At 41.2% G+C, this 24,354-nt stretch overlaps 1 protein-coding gene across 1 annotated transcript in view; it reads right to left on the bottom strand.

The window, feature by feature from the left end:
• Positions 1-22,830, bottom strand: part of NCKAP1L (NCK associated protein 1 like) — a 45,353-nt gene extending 22,523 nt beyond the window's left edge. The window contains exons 1-18 of the mRNA XM_027543111.1: positions 22,661-22,830; positions 21,481-21,591; positions 20,705-20,797; positions 15,887-15,943; positions 15,105-15,247; positions 14,098-14,188; positions 13,870-14,007; positions 13,044-13,092; positions 12,787-12,943; positions 6,861-6,917; positions 6,481-6,577; positions 5,837-5,946; positions 5,529-5,661; positions 5,071-5,152; positions 4,837-4,895; positions 4,161-4,306; positions 2,911-3,043; positions 2,478-2,597 (exon numbers count right to left, since the gene is read on the bottom strand). Of these exons, the coding sequence (XP_027398912.1) occupies positions 2,478-2,597; positions 2,911-3,043; positions 4,161-4,306; positions 4,837-4,895; positions 5,071-5,152; positions 5,529-5,661; positions 5,837-5,946; positions 6,481-6,577; positions 6,861-6,917; positions 12,787-12,943; positions 13,044-13,092; positions 13,870-14,007; positions 14,098-14,188; positions 15,105-15,247; positions 15,887-15,943; positions 20,705-20,797; positions 21,481-21,591; positions 22,661-22,762 (1,878 nt within the window). The 5' untranslated portion in view covers positions 22,763-22,830. The remainder of the gene's footprint in view (positions 1-2,477; positions 2,598-2,910; positions 3,044-4,160; positions 4,307-4,836; positions 4,896-5,070; positions 5,153-5,528; positions 5,662-5,836; positions 5,947-6,480; positions 6,578-6,860; positions 6,918-12,786; positions 12,944-13,043; positions 13,093-13,869; positions 14,008-14,097; positions 14,189-15,104; positions 15,248-15,886; positions 15,944-20,704; positions 20,798-21,480; positions 21,592-22,660) is intronic.
• Between the last annotated feature and the right edge of the window lie 1,524 nt (positions 22,831-24,354).

The raw sequence follows: 24,354 nt of genomic DNA, 5'->3' as shown, positions 1-24,354 counted from the left end.
GCCGAGTAGTCCACCTGACAGTTACAAGCAGGTCCTTCCACTATTGCCTGTTCTTTGCTTGCTCTGCCTTTCTCTCTCTTTCTGTCCATGCATCTCTTTCTCTATTGGGGGCCTACCTAGCACATGCTCACCTCTGTTAGCTTTCATTAAATATCTACCCATGTTTAGCTTCAGAGTTTCAAGATGGCAACTTCCTTCAGGGACCAGATCATCAATTCCCCCATCCACTTCCTGAGAGAAAGTCTTTCCTAGTGGAAAATTTCTAGTAGAAAGAATCTAAGAGCTCCACTCAATTGTGCTTTCAGGGGTCTTCCAACCTAGGAAGATGGTCTGTTTTTTTGCTAGTGTGGAACTACCATCTCGCTTGCTATATTCCTTCATAGCCTGTCACATGGATATGGAACATGGACAGACACCCCCACTACCACAACCCTCCAAAGACTCAGAGGTCACAACGTGGCCAGCACTCTTTCCACTTCTTTTTTCTATAATTGTATGTATTTATTTTTGGCTGTGCTGGATCTTCATTGCTGCACGGGCTTTTCTCTAGTTGCGGGGAGTGAGGGCTACTCTCTAGCTGTGGTGCGCAGGATTCTCATTGTGGTGGCTTTTCCTGTTGCAGAGCACAGGCTCTGGAGCACTCAGGCTCAGTAGTTGTAGGGCATGGGCTCAGTAACTGTGGCTCCTGGGCTCTAGAGCACAGGCTCAATAGCTGTGGTGCATGAGCTTAGCAGCTCTGAGGCATGTGGGATCTTGCCAGACCAGGGATTGAACCCATGTCTCCTGCATTGGCAGGCGGATTCTTTGCCACTGAGCTACCAGGGAAGCCCCTACATCTTCTTTTAAAAAAAAAAAAAAAAAAGATACTACATTTCTTGTTACTTAAACATCAATCCTGCATCTCTTCTCTTTAACAAGATACCCCCATTAGCCATACAGAAAATATAAGATAGAATTATATATTCAGATCTCTCCTTCAAGGTAATCACTCTGGAATTCTCTCCATTTAGTCCAATGACACTGAGTATGTGCCGAGCAAGACTGGAAACTCCTCATTTGGAATTACTCTTACAATAGGATAATAGCCATGATTAAGCTGGTTTTCTTACTTTATAGTCACAATTGGTTTTTTTTAAAGTTCAAGTTCCTACTATTTCCAAAAAAAATCAGGTCTACCATGATGGGCAAAGATGTGTCAACCTTGAAATTATGCAACAGGGTCTGTGGGTAGATTCTGAAAGTAATTCCAAAAAATGTAGCTCCATTAGTAATGCAACATCATTAATTATTTATTCAAAATGACAACTTTGGAGGGGCCAATATTCATTTGCAAAAGTTTTGTTGTGTGTGAAAATAATACTCACATTATGTTTCAGTCACCCCTGACCCAGCACTGAGCAAATATCTTTAACTGTGTGCTTTTGCGTGTATAGTAGGTATTCAAGTTGAGTGATGAATATACCCATAATTGTTTACATATCTTCTTTGCATTAATTATTTAAATGTCTTTCAAACATGTATTTGTACTTCTTTTTCCCTTAGACTGGAACATTCCCCAAGGGCCAGAACTGTGTACCTTTCCATCCCAAAACCCCAGCACAGGCCTTAGTGCCCAAAAAATACCAAATAATAGAGCAGCTAACATCTATTGAGAATTACATACCAAATACTTAACATACTCTATTTCATTTCATCTTTATGCTACTTCTACTAATAAATTATTTTTATCCACATTTTACATATGAGAAAATGGGAAGGTTCAGTAATAATATAACTGGGCATATGTATACACACACACACACACGCACACGCTCACACACACAACCTGACTCCCCTCCTACCAAAGTTGCTACAAAGCCTGACTCAAACCCAGGAAGCCTGGGTAGTCTAGGAAACCTGAAGGACTCCAGGGCAACAGCAGAACGAGTCCCTCATTTTCAAATGTTCTATAAATTTAGGTTGAGCTAATCATGACCAGGTGCTATGAGTCAGTCAAGGGAGGGGAGGGGAAAACAACAAAGACATAAAAGCAACCCTGAAGATAAACACAGAGGAGGTGCCTGAAAATGTTCAGATAGCTGCAGATTAGGGTGCAGATGGACAGAACAGTGAGACAAGACAGGTGATCTGGGGGCCGTTGTTCTAAGTATGTGTATGCAGGGCAGAGAGAGGAGGAGAAGCAAATTAGAAAGTTAACTCATCTCTTGAAACTCTTCAGATGAAAGACCAGATTTTGCTGAAGTGCAACTGTTCAAATAAGGGTATTTTTAGACACTTCTATCAAGTCCCAAGGGAGTAAAGATTAAAGGGATGACACTAAGAAAAGAAGCCTGCCATAAACTCATGCATACAAAAGCCCTAGCCCTACCTGAAAGGCTTAGAGAACTTGGTATTTGAGAAGAAGACAGAGGTAGATAGCAAGAAGGCATGGTGGAGTAGCAGAGGGGAGACTGAAACAGAGAGAGGGCTGAACCCACCTGCTCACTCAGGTTTCGCTGTTCAGCACAGATCTCCAGGACGCAGTTGCTAGTCTGCTTGGCCAGCTCTTCCAGGAAGGAGTTGCAGTGATGAAGGCCATGGTTCTTCAGGTGAGGGTACTGCGGGAAAGAGGACCCAAGCAAGAAAGTGTCATCACCAAGACAGCCGTGTCTTCCACATAATACTGTTCTGACCCCAGCCTGAGCCACCCACTTCTACAGAAGAAGAAAATGAGACCCAGAGAGAGGACACCCTGCACATAAAGCTGAGACATTCAGGGACTTGCACCAGATATCTACGGGGCCAAAAGATACCCAGGTATCTATGGGTACCCTTCCTGGGGCCAAAATCAACCCCTGAAACTGCGTTTTGAGGAAATAATAATGAGACATGGTTAGAGGGATGACAGGGTTTGGAGCTCAGGACACGCACCTCCTCCGGGCACATCTCATGCGTGCAGTGGACAAAGTGAGCACAGATGAGGGGGAAAGCAATGGCGTAACGGAACATGGAGGGTTCCTCCAGGGTCACAGCAAACATCTTCTCGAAGGTACGGAGATGAAAGCTATGGAACAGACAAGGAGACTCAGGACCAGGGTTTAGGAGCTGCTTCCTCTGAGGTGGAGAGAATATTGATTCTTTCAACAAAAGTTTTTTTAAAACTTTTTACTTTGTACTGGAGTATAGCCAATTAACAATGTTGTGATACTTTCAGGTGGACAGCAAAGAGACTCAGCCATACATATACATGTATCCATTCACCCCCAAACTCCCCTCCCTGAACAAATATTTATTGATATTCATCCCTCCCTCTTTAAATTCCCTACTCTTAAAGCAGAGAGAAAACCAAGAAACTCAACCCTTTCAGTCTTTTTTTTAACTGGATCCCAGGGCAGGCTAGTAATGTCTCCTTCCCTTTTCTTGTACAAAATTGCTATTCTTTCCCCAGAACCCCTGCATGATTTGAGCCCTGATTTAGAAGCCTCTCAATACTACTAATCTACATCCGTCCCAAAATTTGACACTTAGGCTCCAGAAAACTTTCTCTGTAATTCCATGAGACTGATCTTTCCCCAATCCTGTATCCTCTCAATGGCATGCATATTTGCCATTATTATGTCCTTTTCACATGTGGGTATTATACCTTCCTAACCATGCAGGATGCAGACAGCAGAGCCAACATATTGTATTGTATGTTTGATTCCTCAAAGGGTAGAGTTATGCACAACAGTGGTCACTGAGTAAAGGCCAAATGATACCTAAGTAAGACAATCATGTGCACTCTCTAAAGGCCCTGTTCCCCAGCCCTCCCAATTATTTTCAGTCATCTCCACTAAACTTCCACCTTTTCCATGTCTCTTAAATTACAAGGTCCAAAAAAAAAGATGCTAAAGAAGTTTCCAAAGATAACAATGAAGAACAGACAATTGATGAATTATCCCAGAGAAGTCAAGACTGTGTGGAGTCCAACTGGCTTCCCTAAAGAAAGCCAGCACAAAAGGGAATCAGCTTCAAATTCCTACCATTTGATAAGAACTGGAATGAAGAAACCGTGGAGTTATAGCATCTGCCTCTAAAGAGATCTCAAAGAAAACAAGTCTTCCCAGTGTCTGGGGGAATTAGAGTGCTCCACAGAGGCCAGGCAAGAGATTAGGTTAATTGATAAAGAGCTCAGGACATACCAGAAAGTAGATAAATCAGAAGTTTCCACCAGCATATTCTCTACTGAGTCCAGCATTCGGGAGTGAAAGACAATGAGGTTCATCACCTTGGCTAAGTCTGGGTTCTCATGCAAGTGCAGGGGAGCCTTAGCCACACTGGTATATGCCTATGGTTGGAGGTGGGGAAAGGGGGGAGAAGAACAAGACAAATGAAAAAGACTCCCCAGTCTTGGGACTACAGTTTGACTGAGATTTGTCCCATCCAATCAGCAGTTTTTATTCCATACAGCAGAACTTTGGAGTTAAAAAGAGGAGGAAGGGGAGTTTCCTGGTGGTTCAGTGACTCAGTGGTAACGAATCCATCTGCCAATACAGGAGACACAGGTTTGACCCCTGGTCTGGGAAGATCCCACATGCTGCACGCGGAACAACTAAGCCCATGCTCCACAATTATTGAGCCTGTGCTCTAGAGCCTGGGACCCACAACTACTGAAGCCCACGTGCCCAAGGACCCATGCTCTGCAACAAGAGAAGCCACTGCAATGAGAAGCCCATGCACCACAACTAGAGAAAAACCCATTCAGCAATGAAGATCCAACACAGCCAAAAAATAAATAAAATTCTAAAAAAGAGAGGGGGGGATTGTAAGTAAGGAAAAACCTTAAGAATGGGGGACCATTCTCAGAAGCAAACCTACCTGTAGACGGAACCAGTCTAGTCTCAATCCAGAAAATTCAAATTTTTCTCCATTATCAACTGCAAGAAAAACAGAAGTTTCAAAGGAAATAATAAAACAGCACCTCTATCCAATTGCACGAAATGGTAGGTCCTCTTCAAAGTCACCTCGGCTACTCCCTGGCTCAAGAGACCCATATTTCTAGAGAAAAAAATGTTCGCCTTCACTCTTTCTCCCCCTCTTCCCTCCAGTTACCTTGTTTGAGATTCAGAGAGGAGAGGGTACTGACGAATGAGGACATTATGATGGACTCCTCCTCAGGACACACGGACAGGTTCTAAAAGAGAAGGTGGAGTCAAGGGAGCATAAGTTTCACCAGGAGAGAAACGAGGACCACAGGGCTTGGCCAGTATATGAAGGTAGAAGGAACTGCCAAGTGTCACAAACAAAAAAGAGCCAAGCAAAACACAGCAGAAACTCCCTGAGTTCAATGCTAACATCCAACTGCCCTTTATTTTCTCTCCTGTTGGCATCACTTGGGAGGAAAATTACTAAGATTATTAGTCCTTTTTTTAAATTTTAACAAACGTCAAGGAGGAAATTGGGCTTTTGACACACAATCTACAGAGCATGAGATTCAGTCAAGGTGACCCCCAGAGAAAAATGACCAGGGATCACCCCCAAATTTCCAAAGTATCATCAACTAAACATACTTGAATGATGTCACTGAGCACAAGAGCATCAAATCTGGCCAGGTACTGAAGGTGGTACTGCTGAATCACCTTGACATGTCTTCGGACCAGAGCCCTAACCTCCTCCAACAGGAAAAGCAGTTCTGCAATGCTCCTGCAAAGTCGAGGATGAGAACAGAGGGCAGTGTGAGACTGAAAATATGACCTGAGACAAAGACAGTGGCAACAGGGCAGAAACTGAGACCTCCCGAGGTCATCTGATGCACCACTCCCCGTCCCTTTTCCCAGTCCGTCTAAAGTCAAGATTCTTAACTATGCCAAGAACTAACGAGTCAACGTAGTCCTCAGGCGTCTTCGTCTTGGTGACATTTTCTGTGTGGCGAACCAGCCAAGTGACTTCATCACGAATGAAGGACAGGGCCATGAAAGCAAAAAGGGCCTATGGAGGGGACAGAGACTATGAGGATTTTCAACTTTAGAAATGGATTTCAAAGCACAGAGAAAACCATCATGAAAATGTGCTTATAGATACAACTGTGTAGCCATACCAACAACAGTGTCCAATATTAAACACAGAGACCCACAAAAAAAGCATCCCACGAGAATCAGACCTATATATACGTTGACATGAGTTCACAATACCACCTTATCAAATTAAATTTTAGAAATATTTACTAGGTCAATACCACCTTATCAAATTAAATTTGTAAAATATTTACTAGGTATTTATGTGGTTAAAAAAAAAAAGCAAGCTCTGTCTTTAATTAGCTCACACTCAAATAGAGGATAAGGCAAGTATGCAAATAACTATAACATATGATACTGTATGATAGTGCCCAAAAGAGAGATACAACAAGTTTTAGGGTACTCCAAGAAGATTCAAGGGAACCACACACTCAAACAGAACAAAAAACTTAGAAATGCAGAAACTCAGGAATGCCAAATCATGCTTCCCTTCCTCTCTTTCTCTTGCCTTGGGACCCAGTAGTCCTGGTTCATCGGTTAACACAGTCTCCAGCTCCTTCACAGCTATTCGCAGAAACTGGCGCCGTTGAGAGTGAAACTGGCCACTGAGGAAAGAAAGCAGAAACTAGAGAATATTGCCTCTCCTACCCTCAAAAATCCTCCAAACGCAGAGCAGACGAGATCTACCTTTAGGAAGGGGTGTCAGCCAGGAGGAAGGTTCAAGGCCACAGTTAGAAAGGAAGGAAACACAAGACCCTGTGGGGCAACAGCGAGTTCTTGGGTTGAGACAATAAATCTGTACAGAAATAGGGGTAGCTTGGGTAACAGCAAAGGTCAGGAGAGATGCCTATTCCATCCCTTCTGGAAGAGCTCATTCTTTGCCTTTACCTGTTTGCAATTGCATGTTCCTTGCTTTCCTTTATGTCGGCCACTCGCTTGCCATACCTGAGAATTGACACAAGCACAGAAGGGTTGGCCACACCTCCAGTTAGAGTCCTCGTCCCACCTTCCCAGTCCCCGGAGATTCCAAACTACAGTCTGCAGGAAGCATGGACAGCGCTCACCATCAGGATCTTTCTAAACACTACTTTTAACCCCAGCCTACTAATAAGAGACTCATGTCACTTCAGTTCAGTCAGTACAGTTGCTCAGTCACGTCCGAGTCTTTGCAACCCCGTGAACTGCAGCGCACCAGGCCTCCCTGTCCATCACCAACTGCCGGAGTCCACCCAAACCCATGTCCATTAAGTCGGTGATGCCATCCAATCATCTCATCCTCTGTCGTCCCCTTCTCCTCCTGCCCTCAATCTTTCCCAGCATCAGGGTCTTTTCAAATGAGTCAGCTCTTCACATCAGGTGGCCAAAATATTGGAGTTTCAGCTTCAACATCAGTCCTTCCAATGAACACCCAGGACTGATGTCCTTTAGTATGGACTAGTTGGATCTCCTTACAGTCCAAGGGACTCTCAAGAGTCTTCTCCAACACCACACTTCAAAAGCATCAATTCTTTGGTGCTCAGCTTTCTTTATAGTCCAACTCTCACATCCATACATGACTACTGGAAAAACCATAGTCTTGACTAGACGGACCTTTGTTGGCAAAGTAATGTCTCTGCTTTTAAATATGCTGTCTAGGTTGGTCATAACTTTCCTTCCAAGGAATAAGTGTCTTTTAATTTCATGGTTGCAATCACCATCTGCAGTGGTTTTGGAGCCCAAAAAAATAAAGTCTGTCACTGTTTCCATTGTTTCTCCATCTATTTGGCATCAAGTGATGGGACCAGATGCCATGATCTTCGTTTTCTGAATGTTGAGTTTTAAGCCAACTTTTTACTCTCCTCTTTCACTTTCATCAAAAGGCTCTTTAGTTCTTCTTCACTTTCTGCCATAAAGGTCATGTCATCTGCATATCTGAGGTTATTGATATTTCTCCCGGCAATCTTGATTCCAGCTTGTGCTTCATCCAGCCCAGCATTTCTCATGATGTACTCTACACATAAGTTAAATAAGCAGGGTGACAATATACAGCCTTGACGTACTCATTTTCCTAGTTGGAACCAGTCTGTTGTTCCATGTCCAGTTCTAACTGTTGCTTCCTGACCAGCATATAGGTTTCTCAAGAGGGAGGTCAGGTGGTCTGGTATTCCCATCTCCTTCAGAATTTTCCACAGTTTATTGTGATCCACACAGTCAAAGGCTTTGGCATAGTCATGCCACTTAAAGATTATCTAGTTCTCATCATTATTTTTCAGATGAAGAAAATAATACCTAGGAAAGAAAAATGGCTTGCCCAAGGTCACATAGGGTTTAAATGAGGAAGTAGAGAATAGATTTCTTGTCCTGTGCTCCTGCCTTGACACCTTCAGGCTAAAGGACTTTTCCAGGTTTGAAGGCAATACAAAGAAGCAGTGCATCAATATGACACAGGCCCTGCTCTCAAGTAAAAGTAGTTATTCCAGCTGGGTTCCCTTCCCACCTCCTCTTAGAATTTAACTTCCTCAATTGTCCTTTGATCACTGTAATCCTCCACTCTCCCCACCGGTTTATTCTCTTCTCCCAACACGTCTCCCTAAGAATTAGGACCCTCGACTGACCCTGACCATCTACTGAACTCTGCCCATTCCCCTTATACCACCAATCTCCTCCAGAGACACCTTTATTCTTTTTCACCTCACCTTTCACTGACCCTTGAAGCCCATATGGCCTCAGACAATAAACAAATTGCTCTCTTTAAGGTCACCATCAACTTCTGGATCACCACATTCAATGGCCTTTTCATTGTTCTTTGTTTATCTGCAATATCTGACTCTCTTAACCATATCTCTTTTTCTCTCCTAGTGGCCCATGCTCAAACATCCCACACCACTGTAGGCTCTGTGTTCCCTATGTCCCTTAGATCTGTTTTCTCTTGTCCTGCATCTGTTGCCACCATGTTAGTCGAATTTATTATAATCTTTCATTTCTCTTCTCCAGACCACCTCATTACTGAGCTTAGCACAGAATCAAAGAAATGTAGAGTAGGAAATCATAGTAATCAAATCAGGATTCAACTCCACAGCATTCCTGGTGGGTAGTCATTTCATCCTCTACCTGGTACGATGGAAAGCAAGAGGATTAAGAGTCAAAAAAATCTGGAATGATTTCCTAATTCCATCTGCTACTAACCGAGTGACCTTGAGACTGAGCCTCCATTTTCTCATTTGTAAAAGAAGATATTGGGACTTCCGTGGCAGTCTAGGGGTTAAGACTCCGCCCTTCTACTGCAGAGTCTAGATGCAGGTTCAATACCTGGTCAGGGAACTAAGATCCCGTATGCTGTGTGCCATGGCCAGAAAAAAAGAAAGACAATATTAATATATATGCCTGAGTATAAGTAATGTGCAGATCAAATTAGATCATTTATGTCAAAGAATTCCCTAAACAATAAGTCTTACATGTTACTGTTGTTCTGAATGATGGGAAACTAAATACCCTTCAAACATCCCTTCCAATCCCTAGAAGCAGGAATCATTAGAAAGTTTTTCTGCATGTCAGTATCAATTTACCTCCTGTAACTCCTAATTATTAATGTTAGATTTACTCTCTCAAACCTTGAAATGAGTTTTAATGATAATACTCAGTTGTTGAAAGTATGAGGAATAAGTATTCTCATAGACTGTTGATAATACATCTATTTGGAGGACAATTTGGCAAGAGGTATTAAAATTTGAAATATGCACATCCTTTAACCCAGAAAATCCACTTCTGAGAATTTACCCTATAGAAATGTTCACAAAGATACATGTCTAAAGATACGCATTACAACAGTATCTGTAAAGGCTTTTTTAAAAGTGGGGGAGAGGTATAGTTCAAATGTCCATCAATAGTGGATTGGATTAATAAATTATGTTACAACCACATAAGGAAATACTATTTGACTCTTAAAAAGAATAAATGCCTATAGACTGATATGCAAAGATATACAAAATACAGTAAGTTTTTTTTAAAAACTTCACAATATAATGTAGAATATGGATCCATTGCTTTTTATCAATTGCTTATATAAGGCTAAAAATAAACACACCCCTCTATATGTTCATATATATTCACAAGCATCTAGAGGACATGCACCAAAATATTTGGGGACATGAGATTGTAGTCAACTCCCTCTTGGTATTTTTTACATTTCTGGTGTTAGTTTTGCAACTACAAAGATAATAAAGGTATTTGACCCCTTCCTTAATCCCTTACCTTCTTCTCATTATAACCCTGTCTCTATTCTTCCCTTCAAGGTCAAACTTCTTAAAAGAGTTACTTACTAAATTGCTCATCTCCTATTTGGTCCTAAACTCACTGCAATCCAGGTTTTGATCTCAATACTCAATTGAAGTTATCCATATGCAGGTCAGGAAGCAACAGAGAACTGGACATAGAACAACAGATTGGTTCCAAATCGGGAAAGGACTACGTCAAGGCTGTATGTTGTCACCCTGCTTATTTAACTTACATGCAGAGTGCATCATAAGAAATGCTGGGCTGAATGAAGCACAAGCTGGAATCCAGATTGCTGGGAGAAATATCAATAACCTCAGATATGCAGATGACACAACCTTTATGGCAGAAAGCGAAGAACTGGAGCCTCTTGAAAGTGAAAAAAGAGAGTGAAAAAGTTGGCTTAAAACTCAACATTCAAAAACTAAGATCATGGCATCTGGTCCCATCACTTCATGGCAAATAGATGGAGAAATGGTGGAAACAATGACAGACTTTATTTTGGGGGGGCTCCAAAATCACTGCAGATGGTGACTGCAGCCATGAAATTAAAAGACACTTGCTCCTTGGAAGGAAAGTTATGACCAACCTAGACAGCATATTAAAAAGCAGAGACATTACTTTGCCAGCAAAAGTCCACCTTGTCAAAGCTATGGTTTTTCTAGTAGCCATGTATGGATGTGAGAGTTGGACTATAAAGAAAGCTGAGCACCCAAGAATTGATGCTTTTGAACTGTGGTGTTGGAGGATACTCTTGAGAGTCCCTTGGACTGCAAGGAGATCCAACCAGTCCACCCTAAAGGAAATCAGCCCTGAATATTCATTGGAAGGACTGATGCTGAAGCTGGAACTCCAATATTTTGGCCACCTGATGAGAAGAGCCAACTCACTGGAAAACACCCTGATGCTGGGAAAGATTGAAGGTGGGAGTAGAAGGGGATGACAGAGGATGAGATGGTTGGATGACATCACCAATGCGATGGACATGAGTTTGAGTAGGCTCCGGGAGTTGGTGATGTACAGGGAGGCCTGGCGTGCTGACGTCCATGAGGTTGCAAAGAGTCAGACATGACTGAGTGACTGGACTGAACTGAACTGAACAAGAAGGGGACTAAGACCATCTTTACAAATAAATTAAATAAACATTTTCCAGTTCTCATTTGACCTCTCAAACATAGATAATCAGTCCTTTCTTCTTGACATGTCTTCTTCCCTTGCCTCGGTTATTCCTCTCATTGATTTCTCTGCCTCTGCTGGCCCTTACATTTCAATGTCTCAGAGGTTCTATCCCAGTGTTTTCTCACTTCACACATTCTCTGTGAGTAATCTCACCTACGCCCGAGGCTTTGATCACCATTTTGCCAAACTTAATCTGAATCCAAATATCTCCCCTAAATTCCACAACCAAAAGGTAAAAGGTCTAACATACATTTATCTTCAGTGTTCTACAAATACTTCAAATTCAAGCTGCTCAAAACTGAATTCACAACCTTTTCCCACAAAATAGCTTTTATCATGTATTCTCTATCTTAAGGAATGCCAAGTATCCATTCCAGAAACTTTGACTTCATCCTCAGTTTCTCCTAATTCACTTCATTAACCTCTGCCTCTAGTTTTTTCCATCTGACTTCTTTTCTTCCCTGCAGCCAGAGTGACTTTTTCTAAAATGTAAATATGGTTGTGTCACTGCCCTGTTTAAAAATCATTCAATGACTCCCTATCCCTTTTAGAATAGGCTCAAATAGAATAGATGCCAGGGCATCCGAGGCCCCAACTTACCTCTCCAAGTTTGTCTTGACAACTTCTTCATTTCTGTAACCAGAGCTACATGAATTTCTTAGAAAATGCTATGCTCCCTCTTGCCTTGAAACCTTGACAGTTTCTCTGCCTAAAGTATCTTTCTCTGCCTTAAGCAACTTCCCTGCCTCTCCATCCATGCCCCCACAACTCCTACACACACACACATACACAATTCACTTGTTTAACTCTTCAGGTCTGTCCCCAGGTTTTGCTGGATCCTCCAAAGCCAGTCTAAAGCAGTTTGTGTTTATACATTCTAATCCCTTATGATATCACAACAGTTTATCTATTTTTCACTAATTTGCAAGCTCTGTGAGAGCAGAGATTCTGTCTTTGTTTAAAAGCACATAGACTGCATCACAACATACCAAGCACTTTTCTACATGCTTTGTAAGTAGTTACTCTTTCATTCCTCCTAACAACCCTAGGAGGTAGGTCATAGGGAAGTACTATCATTTATAGATAAACAGCCCTGGCATAGAGAAGCTAAGTAACTTGCCCAAGATCACATAGTCAGTCAGGGCAGAGCTGGAATTCAAAGTCAGGTAATCTTGTTTCAGGGTCCATGATCTTAACCTCTATGCTAACTTATTAGTTACTCTATCGAGTGAAGTACTTAGTAAATAGTATGTATTCAATAAATATTTCTTTGATAATTAGAACTATGTCTTAATACCTATACTCGGGACACTCATGGAGACTAGAAAAGGATGTTAGGAGGGGCTAAAAATCCCCAAAGATTAGCTTGGCTCTCAGGTCTCACCCTTTCAAACTGCTAAAGAGGTCCTCGGTGACTTTGTGCACCTGGAGCGCATCCTCCCGGATGAGGGTGATGTACAGGGAGCCCTGCAGACACAGCTTCCACAGCTTCTGGCAGTCAGCATTGGAGTTGAGGCACCCATGACAAAGAAGAAACCCAACTGCAGGTGTGTAAAACAGTGCAAAGGAGGACTTTTAGGGCTTGATCTCCATGTGACATGCTGCTGGGTCTAGTCCCACCTCAATCCACAAAAAACTTACTGACAATCCAACGCTCCATCACTTCCACGGACAGGTACTCACAGGCCATCTATGAGAAGGGAGGCAGAGATGCTTTAACAGCTATTTAACTTGGTCTAAAGACTAAGGCGGTCAAGACAAAGGCAATCAAGCTAGAATTTGAGTATCAAACACAACTCTTATCTTACCAGACTGGATCAGGATACTTTGATAAGCCAATACCTGGGAAAACTAGAAGTGGATTGAGGGGAAAATATATTTGAGAGGGGGGAAGGAACTTAAGCTAGAAGTCAGGACAAATGGTTTGACATAACTTCTCTTCAACAGTTCAGGAGAGTAATACTCAAAATCTTATGATTTCCCCCTCCCTTGGATTCTTTCACCATGTAAAATATAAATCACTTGTCTGGTGCTTCTCATACATCTTGTACCATCAGTTCTATTTTTATGACCACATGGCCTATCTTCCTACTAGACGAGAAATTCTTTGCAGCAAGGACCTTGGGCCAATAGTAACTGAATAAAAACATTTGTTAATTAATTGACATCTATGCTAAAGTGCCTACTGGGCTAAATAGGTGCCTAATGACTCAGTTTCATCCATTAATTCATTCTGTGAATATTTATTAACTTCCTTCTATGGGCAGGCACATCCTAATCCTGATCCAAAGAAAAGCTTCAACCTAACCATGATTTTTTTAGTCACATAAGATGATCAACACAGAAGCATATCCTAGCAGAGGGCTAAAGCACTCTTAGGGCTGATATTTCCTGAAAGGAAGAAGTCTCTACAGAAATGACCTTGGAAAGAGCATGCTTCCGCTGACAAGAGGAAAAGAGAACTCACGGTATCTGAATTAGCAGGGTTAATCATGGCTGAGGCTGTGCCAATAAGACTCAGAAGCTGGACACTGCGCCACTGCTCAGCTCCTTGGTTCCTTCGGACAAAGAGGCAATGCAAAGAGAGGAGGGCTTCACTCACAGCCTGTGAGGGGAAACAAACGAATCCTTAAAGTCAGTGATGGGGACAACTTACTTCTGCCTGAGAAATCCTCCAGTCTCTCAAGAAACTTGCCTTTGTGTGAGGCCCAAACTCCTCTGTCAGCTTCTTCAGAGGGTGGTCATACTCCAAGACCATCTGACCCAGACGGGCAAAACTGGAGTCACTTGAAGAAAGCACAGGGAAAATGCTTACAGCCCTCCACTAAGCATGATGTAAACTCTCATGTTTGCATATAGGTTAAAGGTGTGTACATAAGCTGGTACTCTCCACCACCTACAAAGATACTAAACTGTAAATTCCATATGAAGATAACCCACTCTAGGCCCTGGAATACTAAGACAGAATCACATGATTTGGGGCTGGTGCATGAAAGTTTCTTCCTTACAAGAAACTGAAATAGGGTTGAACACACGATAGATACTCTACAAATTTGTGTTGATTAGTTATTGCTGGACCCAAATCTGTATACAGACCAAAAGTATATTTATACGCACACACACATTCAAAGCAAATGTAAGTCACGTGCCTAGGTACTCATGCAGGCACGTAGGAATATACATCATACATAGCACAATGTTCAACAGCCCACTCTGATCTCTCTGGTCTTCACTTTTTTCAGCCTTTAAATGCTTTTATTTGCACTAACAGAAAGGCAAAGAACTGTACATAATCCAAAATCCATTTATATTTGGCTTCAAATGTATTATCATACATTACTTACCTCTAAAGGCTTTAACTTTACTAATATTATTCCTACTAATATTAAAAAATGTTTTCTTTGCTTTCTGCAATAACCTGAAAAGGAGAGTGGCAGCAGCCAGCCCAGGATTAAAAACTCACTAGAGATAATGCAGACTGGATAGCCCACTAGCAGATATTCAAGAGTTAACTGTATATAAAAGTGCACGTCTTAGTGTATGCCCTTATAAGTATTCTAACTTGTTTTATTTTGCCTGTGTCATCATGTAGATTATAGATTCTCACATGAAAAAGCATGCCATCTACTTCCTTTGTATCCACTTCTATGTCATAGCAGCATGTATGAGATTCATCATCTTGTATACATCTCCTTAACTCACCTGTGTCCATGCAGCATCTCATGGGCACAGTTGAACATGCCAATGAGTACCCGTCGATCCTCAATCCGTGACAGAAGTAAAATAACTGAGGTGTAAGTCACTATCAAGTCCAGGTAACTCCGAGTGAAGTCAAAGTTGAGATTCTACAAGGAAAATACATAGAAACCCCAAAACGGCAAGGCCTGTTAAACTCGATTTCCCCAATCATTCCAGACGGTGCTAACCAGACTCTGGAAAGGTCTATTTAGAAGAAGAAATTGGGGACTTCCCTTGCGGCCCAGTGGCTAAGACTCTGAGCTCCCAGTGCAGGGGGTCTGAGTTCAATCCCTGGTCAGAGAACTAGACCCCACATGCCACAACTAAGACCTGGTATAGTCACATAAATAAATATATATATATTAGGAAAAAAAGAAGAAGAAGAAGAAATGGACAAGACTGCAAATTCAGAAGAAAATGGGAACAAGTTCAGGGGCTAAAAATGAACTCAAAATATAAGAAGGCCAGGAAATTAGAGCTGACCTAATTAGGTGTTGGATTTTTACGTGAATTTTATATTTAAAAAAATCACAATACTGATCTGCTTAACATGTAAATGCACTTTAACTTCCACATTTTTACAGAAGTATAGTCCTGAATTAACAGCCATTCATTCATTATACAGTATATATTATATTATAGTCCTGGAAGAACAGCCATTCCTCTAGTCCCATCTCACCCGACACTGTTCCAACAGAGACCATTTCCATGGCTCTAGGATAGAAGAGAATTGCAAAGAATCTTACGATATCAAAATGGCACTGGCAGGCATCAATGGTGTTGAGAAGTTCATACACATGATCCTGGGGGTAGAATTGGAGATGAGAATCAGTGAAGAAGAAAGAGAAGATGACGTGTACTATCGGAATCTGAGGGAAAGGCTCTCTTCCTTGGAGATCCTAAGGAGCCACCGAATAACATACAGGAGGCTTCCTGAGTTCGGGAAGTTCCTCCTCCATAAGCTGTTGGTGGGCCCCTGGCAGGCTACCCTACCGGATGCTCATGTCTCCACAGGCACAGGTCCCTGTTACACTGTGCACACCTTCCCTCATCTTATTGTCCCAGTGCCCTCTTTCTCCACACACACACACACACACACGCGCGCACACGCACAAAAGGTTACAAAATGCAGGTTATCTGATCATTTGTTTCTAAAATACCGAAAATCAGGACCCCCCCTTTTTTTTAATTGATCAATCTCAAAATCAGTCTGTTCTTTGATTCTATCTCCTATTCTCTTTAACAAATGGGAATACTACCAAACTTTCTACATGTTTCTACTTACTGATCACCTACCACAATATGTGCTAAGTACTTACTAAGTTATTTGCATATACTTCATTTAACCCTCATTCCAGTGTGAGAGGGATTCTTTTCTTTTCATACCTAATTTTGCCTAAATAATAAGCAGTTTTACTATGGATACTTCTCTCCTCCCTCACATCAGCACCCACTCTACATCCTGTCCAACCTTCAGGTAGACAAGTTTAACAACCTAGTGTGTCCTTTGTTAATTTTCACCCTATTTATATAATCCTGTGCAGGCAAGAAGAAACAAGAGAGAGGGTTTTTTTGAAAATCATTTGTGTTAAAAACTTGAGATAATGTCACACTCTTATTACCATTTTACTTTTTTTATTCAATCATACCTACTAAAAGTCCTCAAGTCTCTGGTAGAGCCCTAATGCACTTCTTTTTAATGGCTGCATAGTAGTCCATGATACGGCCAGTTCATTCCGTCTTTTCCCAACTGATGCCCTAGTCACTGCACATAGATACTGTCAATTCTACTCAAGTTGAACTACTAGATCAAAGAGTATATATATTTTTATTTTTAAAACACATTGCCAAAAGATTTGGATAGGCTGTTTACAATTAAAAATATAAAAATGGTATGGCTCAGTCCCTTCACTGTTACCTGAAACTCATAACATTGTTAGCCTGCTATACCCCAACACAAAATTAAACGTTTAAATATATACATATAAATGACCAATAAGAACATGAAAAGATGTCCAATAATACTAATCATCAGGAAAATGCAAATTAAAATCACAAGAAGATACCACTACATACCCAGTGCAGTGCAGTGCTCAGTCATGTCTGACTCTTTGCAACCCCATGGACTACAACCTGCCAGGCTCCTCTGTCCATGGAATTTTCCAGGCAAGAAATACTGGAGTGGATTGTCATTTCCTCCTCCAGGGGATCTTCCTGGCCCAGGGATTGAACCTGCATCTCCTGCATTGGCAGGTAGATTCACACACCCATTAGAATGACTAAAATTCAGGAGTCCCCTGGAGGTCCAGTGGTTAGGACTTGGAACTTTAATTGCAGTGCCCCAGCTTCAATCCTGGTCAAGGAACTGAGATTCTGAAAGCCACTCACCACAGCCAAAGAAACAAAGAATGACTAGGGACTTCGCTGGAAGTTCAGTGGTTAAGACTTCGCTCCTAATGCAAGGAGCATGAGTTCAATTCCTGGTCAGGGAACTAAGAGCCTACATGCCACACAGCACATGGCCATGAATGACATAAATAACTGAAAGCAAGTTTGATGAGAATGTGGAGCAACAGGAACACGATATATTGTGGATGGGAAGAGAAAATGGAACAATGACTTTGGAGAAGAGTTTGGCAGTTTCTTATAAAATTAAACATAAACATACCATGTGATTTAGCAATTCAACTTCTAGGTTATTTATCCAAGTGAAATGAAAAATATGTCCCCACAATTATTTGTACTCAAATGTTTATGGCAACTTATGCATACTGGCCAAAAACTGGAGACAATCCAGAAGTCCATCAACAGGGAAATGGATAAACACATTGTATCCATACAATGAAATAGTACTCAGCAAAAATAGGAAATGAATTGGAGGTATGTAAAACATAAACAAATCTTAAAAATATTATGCTGAGTGAAAGAAGCCAGACACAAAGGAAAACATGGTGTATAGATCCTAATTACATGTATGAACCTCTAAAAAAGAAAAATCTAATCTGGAATGTAGATCAGTGGTTGCCTGGGGACAGGATAAATTAGGATTGACTAAGGATAAAAAGGTGCAGGGAAGCTTTGTGTTGATGAAAATTATCCGTATTTTATGTTGGCTGTTACACAGGTGTATACATTTGTCAAATTTATTAAATGTATGAGAACTTCCCCAAAAGGCTGTATCTAAATTTACATACAGGGAAACTGAGGCTGAGAGCAGTTAAGAAACTCACCACAGATCACAAAGCTAGTAAGGACCAGAATTAGAATCCAGAGCCCACGATATTCTGTCTGTACTACATGACCTCAAGACCTCTGTCAGGTCTATGCTGCCTCCTTTGCTGGGAGGGCCAGTCTGCAACTCCTTGTTGCAACCAAATTCCCAAGGGATAATATAACCGAGGTTTGCTTCCAGCCACTCACACAACCAATGTCACTACCCAGATTTTATACTGTAAAGATAGAATCAGAAAGGAATAGATTTACCATCTGTTGGCCTATTACCCTATTATACACTAAACACTGTGTTAAGTGTTTTCAGTGTGTTGTCTAATTTAATTTTTACAAATACCCCATGTAGTAAATCTTACTTCCCATTTTACAGATAAAGAAACTGGGATTCAAAAAGTTTCTTACCAAAGTCATATAGTTTATAAGTGATAAAGCTGAGAGCTGAAACCAGGTCTGTCTGATTCAGAGCCTACCTACTTCACAACACACAATACCTGTATCTCTATTTCCCTACCAGCCCTGAATGAGCTGTACTAAACTCCTTGGGCTCAGAAGTTTACCACTGTAGCAACCAGAAGGTATCTTTTGGACTCCTAGTGAAAAATGTTTTTATATGCTTCCAGCATTCTTCTACTGTCTCCACCAGTGCCTACCTTCTTCCTAACCATTACTCTCAATTCCAAATGAATAACCTCTGATCTGACCCTTCTTCAGAACTTACGATCTTCTGTGTGCCCCCTTCTATCTTCATTGCATGATCTGATGACCAGCCTGGATTAGCTCCCTAGGACACCCAAGGCAGGGCTCCATACTCTTGTACTAGCTGAAAAAATACTGTAATACCATTACAAACTTACATGGCTCAAATGACTAAAATTTGTATTATTTCTTGAATATATAAATAATGTGTTCATTGTAGAAAAATCAGAAAATACAAACATAACTTTAACTCATTTTTAAAACCACTCATAATCTCACCATACAAAGAAGTTCTAATCTTCTTCATATGCATTTTTGTCTATATAAATATACATTTTAGGGATATCTCCTCTGTTAAGCTACATTGTAATTTGCTTTTACACTAAAGAACATGTGAAGAGCATTTTTCCCATGCTAAGTAATATAAATATGTATCATCTTTAGCAGCTGTATAATATTCACTTATAGACACATACTCTGGGCTTTTAATTAAGCCTCTAGTTATTGAACATATCAATCATCAAGTTGTCATTATCATAAATAATGCAATAGAAATGCAAGAGAGTACATTCTTATACATATACCTTAGCACTTCTGATTGTCTCCTTGAGATAAATTTCTAGAACTAGAATTATTACATTTAAAAATATATTTTTTTTTTAAATATATTTTCTAAGACTTTTAAAACATCATATCAGGTTGCCCTTCAAAAACAAAGCACTAAATATTTTTTTACAGTTTATGGCTACAAAATAGTACATATTCATTGTTTAGAACTCAAATAAAATATCATCCATATATTATGCTATCAAACATTATTAATAATTAGATAAGCTCAAATTGAGAGAAATTCTGAAAAATAATTAGTCTGAACCCTTCAGAAAAGTCAGTGGCAGAAAAGACAAAATAAGACTGGGAATTATTCTAGATTAAAGACTAAAGAGACATGACAACTGAGATATAACATCATGAATTCAATGTATGATCCTTGAGAAAAGTAGAGGAATGTGATTATGGGCTCTAACTATAACATTGTAGCAATTTTACATTTCCTGAGTACAATAGCTGCATTAAGGTTATGTAAGAAAATATTCTTGTTCTTAGCAGATGTATGCTAAAGTATTTATGGAGAGAAATGTCATGGTGCCTGCAACTCAAATGGTTCAAGGGAAAAAAAAAAAAAAGATAAGCAAACATGGCAAAATATTAAAAATCAGGAGATCCAGGGGGAATATAGACAATATTCATTGTACTGTTCTTGAAATTTTTTAGTAGATTTGTAATAAAATTTGGGGGAAAAAATACTTAAAATTTTAACTCAAAGAATACAAAAATATATAAGTAATAAATTAAAGCCAATCATAATAATCCAGCTCCAAAGTCAGGTATTTTTAACAGCTTAGTGTATAATATCCCAAATCTCTCCTACATATATAATAACACTATGTGTATATAAATTTATGTATCTTTTAAAACAAAAATAAAACTGTATCATACAGTATTCTATAACTCACTTTCGCTTAACAATACAACTTAGACATCCTTCCATATCAATACATCTGATATTTTAAAGAAACAATAATAAGGAACATACATGAACATCCAAACACTGTGTACTTGGGCTAGAGAGAGCTCACCCGAAATTCCATAACATCCACAAATGACTGGTAGTAGTTGGTAAGGTATCGAATTATCTCAGATTTTTCCCGATGCACTGGTCCTAAATGTTGCTGAAAGAAACAAAGTAAGAAGACAAGTGATCAAAGCAACACAAGAGAATAGGGGTTAAAACACCCTTAAAGAGGGTTAAAATATGCAGACAGGGGAAGTTGGAAAATCTCCAAATTCTGAAGTTTCGGAGAGAATATTCCCTATCTAGGCAGGATGGTTGCATGTAATCCTGACTAGATATAGAGTCTAAATGAGAGGAAATTTCAAGGTCTCTTTCAGCCAAATGGTTTACTATTCATATTTAAGTCAAAAGTAGCTGAATGAGAAGATGTCGTAAGTAAGATGGTAAGAAATCTAGGGGTAACAGGTAATAAGGGAGAAGTAAGGCATATGCCACTAGATGCATAACTCTAAGGCAATAAACAAGAAAACACTGAGTGGGAAACGGGAGCAACAATAAAATATATGCAACTGCTGCATCAATAGAGCTGTCCTCAGTGAGAGCAAAGTGTTCTTGTGAATAGGGTCAGTGTTTTGCTCCAGCTTACCCTTAGGAGAATCTCATCTTATCTCAGAAATCTCAAGACTACCACAACCTGAAGCCCTGTGGTTTAGCTTAGGAAAACGAAAAAAAAAGGCCACTCCATCCTCTGGCAAGTTCAAAGAGAGGCCATCAAAAGACAGCTTGAACCATTCAAGCACAGTTATTTTGGAGAAAGGACAGAAGAGGGACACGTCTTACCGTGCTGTTTCGGACATCTATGTTGGGAAATTTCTTGTTGATGTACTTGAGAGATGATTCCATGGACTTTTCCAGTAAGAAAGGGGGCTTGGATTTGGGGTCTGAACAAGTCTGCACAGATAAATAACATTATGGTTATCAATCCTTTCTTCTGTTCCTCGGAAACATACCTCTTCCCACATTGTGCATTCTTACACAATCTCTCTTAGGGAAAGGGGATCTGAGTACTAATTATAAAAGAATAAGAGTAGGTCAGGAAAAAGTTCCAGGACATTAAGCCAACCATCAGAAGAGCTAAATAACCTGGGCATCTCATCTTGCTGGATAAAGCTTAACGTCTGCTTGGGCCTGACACAAAGAGGAAGCTCTCTCCACCCCTCAGCCGAAGCCGGAAGGAGTGAGAAAAGCAGCTAGCTGCTCAGGAGTTAGACTTCGTGGGAGAATTAGTGTCATAATTATGTCCATTATATAAGCATCTCATCCCAAGGGCATTTATAGTAGGCATGGAGATGAAACTGTGTCCCAGTGATTTGTTTGATTATGAAATGCACCGAGGTCCCCCCCCAAATCCCCCAATTTCTGTCCCAGAAACCCCACTCCCACCCATCTTTATTTCTTAACTTCACTAGGCCCAGCACTAGCCCACCTCCTGTCACCAGCTTCTCCCAATTCCACAGTTCCTATCCTAAACACACATATATAAGACCACAGTGAGACCTGTCTCAGACTCGAAGTAACTCAAAGGTAGTTACTCTTTTTTTTTTAACCCAAATGTCTTACCTTTTTTTTTCCTTTCAGGGAAAGTATTTCCATTTAAAAACTTTTGCCAGACACCCAACTCGATTTCTCCAGAGTGTGGGGCCAGCGCTAAACAATAAGACCCAGAATTCTAGACCCAGACTTTTATCCAGGCGACTCGGAACACAATTATTTCCCATCCCACCATTACCCCCAGCAGAAGGCAGACGTTCTCTTTGGGGTGAGAATCATACTCAAAAAGGCGGAAGCCCTGAAGACAAGCCTCCCCTTCTGCCTCCCAGCACCAGCTGTCCTATATAATCTGAGGGACTGAAGGCCAGAGAAAAGAGAAGGGAGTCTAACAGCTGGACCTGCCGGTCTCAGGGGTCCCCGCCCTACTGCTGCTGGAATAGTTAGTGCTAGTCCAGTTGCCCACACTTACCTTCTTGATGTTATACATCCGGATGAGGACCCCCTGACCTCGATCATTCAGGATAGTGAGCTTCTCTGCTAATTTATGCTGGTATGCAGAAGTCAAAGACATGATGGCCACTGAGAGACAGGAGCATCCAGACAGCAATGCCTGACCTCCCCAAACACTTTCAGCTAGGGTGGTGACACCCTCTGGGCGGAGGCACCCAGCCTGGTTGGTGCGCTGGTCTTCCTGTTACCTCTACAATTGGCTCGGGGCTGAAAGTAGTCATTACGCCTCATAGGCCCTCAGAATCTTCTGTACTTCCTCTTGCACACTCAGCAGGGGAGACTTCCTCTTTCTAGCTCTGCAGTATTTTTGGTAAGACTGTGAAATGAGTGGGGTGGGGGAGAGGGGCAGGCTTTCAAGGCTCTTCATAGTCTGGCACCAACCTTTTGGGCCTTAGCCTTCCACTAGTGTCCTATAAGGGGCTTCCCAGGTGGCTCAATGGTAAAGAATCTGCCTGCCAATGCAGGAGACTAGGATTCAATTCCTGGGTTGGGAAGATCCCCTAGAGAAGGAAATGGCAACCCACTCCAGTATTCTTGCCTGGGACATCCCACAGACAGAGGAGCCCAGTGAGCTATAGTCCATGGGGTCGAAAAAGAGTCGGATATCACTTAGCAACTACACAACAACAATGTCCTATATAAAGCTCCACAGCAGACAAACAAGTAGCAACTACCCGAGTCCCATCCACCTTTATACTTTCCCTCTTCTATATCCCCATCAAGAATGCCTGGGCTTCCCAAGCGGCACTAGTGGTAAGGACCCAGCATCCCAATGCAAGAGACATAAGAAATGCAGTTTCGATTCCTGGGTTGGGAAGATCCCTCAGAGAAAGGAATGGCAACCCACTCTAGTATTCTTGCCTGGGAAATCCCATGGACAGAGGAACCTGGTGGGCTACAGTCTGCAGGGTCGCAAAGAGTCAGACACCACTGAAGTGACTTAGCACACATACACACACGCAAGAATGCCTGTTATTCTCTCCTGAACCTTAGGACTATCCACCTGTCAGGGCCCAGATTAAATCCCAACTCCTCCAAACTACCCTATTCAATATCAAACATTATATATAACATGTATTCCTTGTTTTATTGTTAAGTGTATGTCTTATCTCCCCAACTACATCATAAGTTCCTTAATGACAGGAATTCCATCTGATACTCCTTCACATCCCTCATAATGCTCTAGCATAGTGATTCTCAAAGGGTGGTCACATTAGCATCACCTAAAAACTTATCAGACATGCAAATTCTCAGGTCCTAACCCAGACCTTGGAGAAGGCAATGGCAACCCAGTCCGGTATTCTTGCCTGGAGAATTCCATGGACAGGGGAACCTGGCAGACTACAGTCTATGGGGGTCACAGAGAGTCAGACACGACTGAGCAACTAACACACCCACACCAGACCTACTAAATCCAAAGCAGGGGTAGGGTCCAGCACTCTGTTTTAACAAGCCCTCCAGGTTAACTTCAATGCTCTCTCAGGTTTGAGAATCACCACTTAAGTACAATGATTCTTAAGAGTACTTAAGAAAGATCAATCCCTGTCTCCTGAGATTCAGGATTGGTAGGTCTACAGTGGGGTCTAGAAGTCTGAGTTGACAAGTACCCTAGGAGGTTCTGGTGCAAATGGTCCATTGGACACATGTTAAGAA

Source organism: Bos indicus x Bos taurus, chromosome 5, assembly GCF_003369695.1.
Source record: "Bos indicus x Bos taurus breed Angus x Brahman F1 hybrid chromosome 5, Bos_hybrid_MaternalHap_v2.0, whole genome shotgun sequence".
Lineage (NCBI taxonomy): Eukaryota > Metazoa > Chordata > Mammalia > Artiodactyla > Bovidae > Bos > Bos indicus x Bos taurus.
Note: the sequence above shows the minus strand (reverse complement) of the source record. Positions and strands in the feature narration are given on the sequence as shown.